This window comes from Zootoca vivipara, chromosome 3 (assembly GCF_963506605.1).
Source record: "Zootoca vivipara chromosome 3, rZooViv1.1, whole genome shotgun sequence".
NCBI classification, from domain to species: domain Eukaryota; kingdom Metazoa; phylum Chordata; class Lepidosauria; order Squamata; family Lacertidae; genus Zootoca; species Zootoca vivipara.
Genome location: NC_083278.1, coordinates 82,843,004 through 82,849,713, shown reverse-complemented (window position 1 = coordinate 82,849,713; position 6,710 = coordinate 82,843,004). Strand labels below are relative to the sequence as shown.

General features: G+C 45.9%; 1 protein-coding gene across 3 annotated transcripts in view; it reads left to right on the top strand.

Annotated features, from left to right (window-relative positions):
• The first annotated feature begins 3,731 nt into the window (after window positions 1–3,731).
• AARS2 (alanyl-tRNA synthetase 2, mitochondrial) overlaps window positions 3,732–6,710 on the top strand; it is a 37,141-nt gene continuing 34,162 nt past the window's right edge. For 2 of the 3 annotated variants that reach the window (XM_060272948.1, XM_060272946.1), the window contains exon 1: window positions 5,906–5,972. In XM_060272948.1, coding sequence (XP_060128931.1) covers window positions 5,911–5,972 — 62 coding nt within the window. In that variant the 5' untranslated portion in view covers window positions 5,906–5,910. Of the gene's footprint in view, window positions 3,969–5,783; window positions 5,973–6,710 lie in introns of those variants that run through there. The other variant, XM_035108157.2, reaches the window with a different exon arrangement.

Genomic DNA, 6,710 nt, shown 5'->3' with positions numbered 1-6,710 from the left:
GTCATTATAATGCCTCGCCATTTATTTTGTGGTACCTTATTTGCTGCATTTTAAGGGAGGAAGCCGGGCGAGGGACTATTTTGGGAAATAAACCAAGCCCCCACCCCCCTCACCTTAATGTGGCCTTGCTGCTCCCAGCCAGCACCGGGTGCTAAAGTTTCCTGCAGGAGTGTAGTCTATGTGGCTCCTTTCACTCAGCTATTATGCTAACCAGATCCAAGAATGAGAAAAGTTCGGAAAATGTGTCTCTAAATTTTAGTAAAGTATGAATTTATTACAAAATTATTCTACATTTATAGCAATGTGTAGCACGATTACAGTTTGCTATATAAACAACTCAAAAGCTTTCTATGTTCAATACTGTCCTGCTTGAAGGGATGCTTGTGCTTTGTGGACTGGCAGATCTGACTGGCAACAGAGTCGTTTCTAAGGGAGACACCCACGCTGTTGGCAATTGGTGGGGGGAAATCTTTATGAGAGATGAAGGCCTTGGTTGCTCCGTGCAGTTTTCTAAAAAGTCTTTGGCCCTGGGCAAAAGAAAGGAAGGGTGAAACAAACTGAGTCGCAGCTCCCTCCTTCTTGGGCTCAGGTAGTATTGCAAGCACTGTAGAAACCTGGATATGTAAATAAAATTTTGAGGTGTTAATAAATCAAGTTAAATTGTGAGGACTGAAAAAAAAAGCCAGACAGCGCCCGCGGGGTATCGAACTGCCGTTAAGCAATTTGGTGAATCTGCAAAGATTGTTCCGAAGTAACCGCTAGGCTAAGCTGGCCCGAGAAGTTGTAACAGCTAATACATACAAGAATCTATGAAGCAAGGGGTGTGGCTAACAGTACAAACAACGTCTCCTCCCACTCAGCCCAACTCAACCTTATCTGCAAAGTGAAGCTCTTTGCAGTTGGGATTCGCAGCTCCATTTGAAATGGCGATGGGTTTGTTTTTTTAAAAAAAGACTTTACATCCTCTCCACCGCTGGTGTGCCTTACAGATGCGGGATCTACGGGTCAGCTTCGCCAGACGGAAGGTGTTGCAGGAAACAGATGTGGCTCGGTGTTTGCCCGGCCGCTCTCCCTCCCTGAATAGCTGCTTGTACTGTATGCTCCAAGCGACCCTCTTTTCTCGAGCCAGCTTAGCCCAGCGGTTCCATCGACCAAAGCATTGCTTAGATCTCCTAATCGCTTCCAGCGGTTTGACACCCGCGGGCGCTGCCTGGCTTTTTTAACTCCCTTCCGCTATAACAGTTTCCCTAAATGACGCTTAGATTTGCAAAGCCAAACTTCTACAGGATTCTCTGCAATTCTCCCTGCACCCAAGAAAGAGGAAGCTTTTGCGGTCTTGCTTCTGTGAAGTGTCCCATGAGAACATCCGAGTTGCAGCCCAAAAAAGTGGGGGGGGGGAGCCCTAAAGTTTTTCATAGCAATGCAGGATAAAAATCAGCTCCGTAAGCGAGAAAGGATGGCTACAGACCTAGGGGGCTTGGCGAAGGGGAGGAGACGCGACTCGTTGTTTTCAGTGTGGCTTCTTCATTTTTTATTTTTTAAATGTATTACTGCATTTCACGACCTGTATACAGTATACCAAACTGCGGGAGGCAGTGGAAGACAGGAATGCCTGGCGTGCTCTGGTCCATGGGGTCACGAAGAGTCGGACACGACTAAACATACAGTATACAGTATTGGTTGATGGGGACGGGATAAAAAGTATCCCCCTTCCACGCTCTTGTATGTTCCAAGCGACCTTCTTTACTCGAGCCAGCTTAGCCCAGCGGTTCCATCGACCAACGCGTAGCTTGGATCCTGCAATCGCCCACAGTGGTTTGAAACCCGCGGGCGCTGACTGGCTTTTTAGCCCTCTCAACTAAGCCGATGAACAGCTTTAAATTACACCTGCGGTAACATATTTACTGTACATAGCAAAACTGCTACAGGTTTTGCAATCCCACCTGAGTCCAACAATTAGTGAGTAGCGATTCTGAAGAAGTGTGCATGCACACGAAAGCTCATACCAAAATAAAAACTTAGTTGGTCTTTAAGGTGCTACTGAAGGAATTTTTTTATTTTACTTCGACCCAGACCAACACGGCTACCTACCTGTAACCAGATTCAGTGTGCTTAACCTTCCGTTGTCTTGCCCAAGGTGAAGGACTTTTTAAAAGACCTGCACTGAACAATGATGCTCTCCTCTCCCAAAAAGACTTTGCCGATCCATCACACTCCCATTATTGCCCGTTGTCCCTACACTTGCCAAACTGCACTGTATTGCCAAACTGCACATATTGCACATTGAAATGATATATGAGTTTATTTTTTGATTGGCCACATTTCACCTGGGGTGCAGATGCTTTAAATGACCTAGTCTGTTTGTCTTAATTTTGGGCACACTGGATGTGTGTAGAGGGATAAATAGCATCACATGTTTTCCACTCCCTGTTCACCTACATGACCTGATCCAGAATTCGAAACCGGGTCCAAATTCAGCACTGTAATGAACTTGAAGTCCACACAGACTTTGGTCGCTGTTACTCATTTTTCAAGGTTGCCTTTTTGGGCTCAGGTAGTATTGCAAAGTTTAGAAGCCTGGATATGTAAATAAAATTTGGAGGTGTTAATGAATCAAGTAAAATTGCAGACTAAAAAAAGCCAGACAGCGCCCACGGGGTATCGAACTGCCGTTAAGCAATTAGTGAGTCTGCAAATAGAGTCGAAGTAACCGCTAGGCTAAGCCGGCCCAAGAAACAGCAACGGCTAATACATACAAGAATCTATGAAGCAAGGGGTGTGTACAAAAACAACGCCTCCTCCCACTCAGCCAAACTCAACCTTATCTGCAAACCTTATCTCCTATTTCAGTGTACCCGAAGAAGTGTGCATGCACACGAAAGCTCATACCAAAATAAAAACTTAGTTGGTCTTTAAGGTGCTACTGAAGGATTTTTTTTATTTTACTTATCTGCAAAGTGAAGCTCTTTGCAGCTGGGATTCGCAGCTCCATTTGAAATGGTGATGGTTTTTTTTTTTAAAAAAAGACTTTACATCCTCTCCACCGCTGGTGTGCCTTACAAATGCGGAATCTACGGGTCAGCTTCAACAGACAGAAGGTGTTGCAGGAAACAGACGTGGCTCGGTGTTTGCCTGGCCACCCCCCTCCTTAAATAGCTTCTCATATGCTCCAAGCGACCTTCTTTTCTCGAGCTAGCTTAGCCCAGCGGTTCCATCGACCCGCTGGTTCCAGCGGTTTGAGACCCGCGGGCGCTGCCTGGCTTTTAAAACTTGAAGTTCACACAGACTTCGTTTGATGTTACTCAATTTTCATGGGGACCTGCCCAAGACATTGTGGCACTTGAGATATATAGAATAAATATCTCTGACCGATCATGGACTTAGGGGACTCGGACAGAGTCCCATAGGGAGTTGGGCAGCAAAAGCCAAACCCCGATTTTTACATCACTTCATGGCCCTTAATTTTCAACCAATCTTGCACTGCCAACTGGAGCATACGAGACAAATGTCCACCCCTCCTTTGGGCTGGGCTGGACATAAGAAAAAACTGTACAACCTGGACTTTCCAAGTCCGATGGTTAGGAACTATTAGGGTGCTCGAACGGACCGTCACAATCCCACTATCCTCTGCAGGGAGGATATCCTCTTACAACAACGGACTTCAGAGACAAATCCGCCCTGGCCATTGTAAACCTGAAGCCACGACTCCCGTCATTCCGCCCTCAGTTAAGATGGCGGCGGCAGTAGCAGGCAAGGCCTCGGTCAGGCGTCTTCTCCGGGTGTCCCCTGGCTGGTATTGCACCTCCTGCCAGGGGGCTCGTTCTGTCGCTTCGCCATCCTCCGCGCGAGTGCGCCAGGCTTTCCTCCAGTTCTTCAAGGAGCGGCACGGGCACCAAGTCGTGCCGTCGGCTCCAGTGCGGCCGCGAGGGGATCCCGGGCTGTTGTTCGTGAACGCGGGCATGAACCAGGTACGTCCTCGAAAAGGGCGCGGCGGAGGAACCAGCCCTGCAGAGAATAGTTCCTACCGCTGCTCTGCCTGCCCGGTGCGATGCGGTTGGGATAAGGCGTGTTATTCCCTTTTCTCAAAGGCCAGTCGAGCCCGCCGCTATCCCTCCCTCTTATCTACCGGACGAAGCAAAGGCCCTGTAAAGGGAGGAGCTCCGACAGAGAGGGGAAAGTGTCAGGTTCAAGCTGAGGGGAAATAAAAACAACAATAAAAAACAACTTAGGGAATCCAATGCATTTCCATTGGGAATCTTCCTCATGGGACTCGCCTGGGATCCCTTCTTTACATGCTTTCTATGAAAAACTTTAATTGCCCTGATGAAGATTTAAAATCAAAGCACTGCCTCTAAGTCAAGTGGAAATAATATTTTGCTTAATGTATTTTAGTAGATGTTTTCCAAATCACACAGGTTCTTAGTGGGGAAACAATATATTTCATTTGGACAAGAAAGCAAAATTAAAATGATTTCCATAGGGATAGCCTTGCAACAAAACCAGCAAAGAGTCTTATGGCACCTTAAGAGAGTAAGAAAAGTATGGTTGCATAAGCTTTGGTAGACTGCAGTTTGCTACATCTGAGTTGCAGGGACACATAAACAAAATTGTAAACAGTGAAGCTGAAAGGAAATACAGTGCAGATAAGTACAGTGGCACCTCGGGTTACAGACGCTTCAGGTTACAGATGCTTCAGTTACAGACTCCGCTAACCCAGAAATAGTACCTTGGGTTAAGAACTTTGCTTCAGGATGAGAACAGAAATCGTGCGGTGGCGGCGCAGCAGCAGCGGGAGGCCCCATTAGCTAAAGTAGTACCTCGGGTTAAGAACAGTTTCAGGTTAAGAACAGATCTCCAGAACGAATTAAGTTCTTAACCCGAGGTACCACTGTACTTCCTTTTGGAGAAACCCAGGGTGGGTAGGTAACAGTAACCAAATAAAATCAACATTAATCCATGTTGGGGGTTTTTTTGGGGGGGTTACTGTTTTTGTTACTGTGTTATATATTTTTGTGTTTTTATGTTGTAAACTGCCCTGTGATCATTGGCTGAAGGGTATATTTCTACAGTATAGAAATTTTAACAACAACAATAATAACCCAGTATACAATGAAATACAATCCACCAGTAAAATACAGTGCTGCTGCAGCAATCATTGAGTTATAATGACTCCACACCAGCTCTTGGCTATACCAGGCACCCCCAAACTGCAGCCCTCCAGATATTTTGGCCTACAACTCCCATAATCACTAGTTAACAGGACCAGTGGTCGGTGAAGATGGGAATTGTGGTCCAAAACATCTGGAGGGCCGAAGTTTGGGGATGCCTGGGCTATAGGCTTGGAGAAAGAGATACTTTTATGCAGGCATCCCCAAACTGCGGCCCTCCAGATGTTTTGGCCTACAACTCCCATGATCCCTAGCTAACAGGACCAGTGGTCGGGGAAGATGGGAATTGTGGTCCAAAACATCTGGAGGGCCGAAGTTTGGGGATGCCTGCTTTTATGTTTTCACTTGAAAGAAAACAGTTGGGGGAGGGCAACCAGATCTTTAGGGGGTGGGTTCCAGAACTGAGGTTCTGCCATCAAAAAGCTGCTGCCTTTTGTCACTACCTTGTGGTCTGAGCTTGATGGAAGCACCATGAGCAGGACCTCCCTTGCCATTTAATTGGGCCCAGTAGTTCACTAGCAGGCTATCACAGTTTATAACATGCCTTCCCCTGGATCCCAGCTTCAGCATCTGTTGTATGTGAAAACTGCTTTTTGTTTCTCCTTCACTTTCCAGTTCAAGCCCATTTTCCTGGGCTCAGCAGATCCCCGGAGTGAGCTAGCAAGTTACCGGCGGGTGGTGAACAGCCAGAAATGTGTGCGTGCTGGTGGGAAGCACAATGATTTGGAGGATGTGGGCCGAGATGTTTATCATCACACGTTCTTTGAAATGCTGGGGAACTGGTCCTTCGGTGATTATTTCAAAGTAAGAGATGAGGCCATGCTTTATTTTAAAACACATTAGGTGCTTCTGTTTATATTTTTAATCTGCTGCAGTATGGTAGAGACAAACTTTTGCTATGATGTTTCGTTTTTAAACCACAATGCCTTTAGAACTGATTTACGCATGCAGAACTGCCCTGAGATCTTTTAATGAAGGGCAGTATATTAACAACAACAACAACAACAACAACAACAACAACATATTTACTTGAATGCAATGCACGAGTTTTTTTGACCAAATTACGTCGTGAAAATTAGGGTGCGCATTAGATTTGATGGCACCAGCAAATACTTTTTTGGTTTCAAGGTTTTGAAAATTGAGGTGCACATTAGATTCGCATAAATATGGCAATAATAATAATATGATATCTGGACTGAAATAAGCGGGGGAATGTATGTTTCCCTATGTAAAGGACAATCTGCATGTATGGGGAATCATAAGATTGTAGAGTTGGAAGGGACCCTCAGGATCATCTAGTCCAGCCACCTACAATGCACAGGAATATGCAGCTGTGCTATACAAGGATCAAACCAGAAACCTTGGTGTTATCAGCAGCATGTTCTAACCAACTGAGCTATTGTGTGCAAGAGAGAAGAGTTTTCACCTAGCCTTGTCCCCAGCTTTCCACAGACAGGGCATTTTGATGTGGGGGAACAGTCACATATGAAATAAGCCCCCTCCCCCACACCATGAAGTGGTCTAGATGCAGGTGAAATGGTG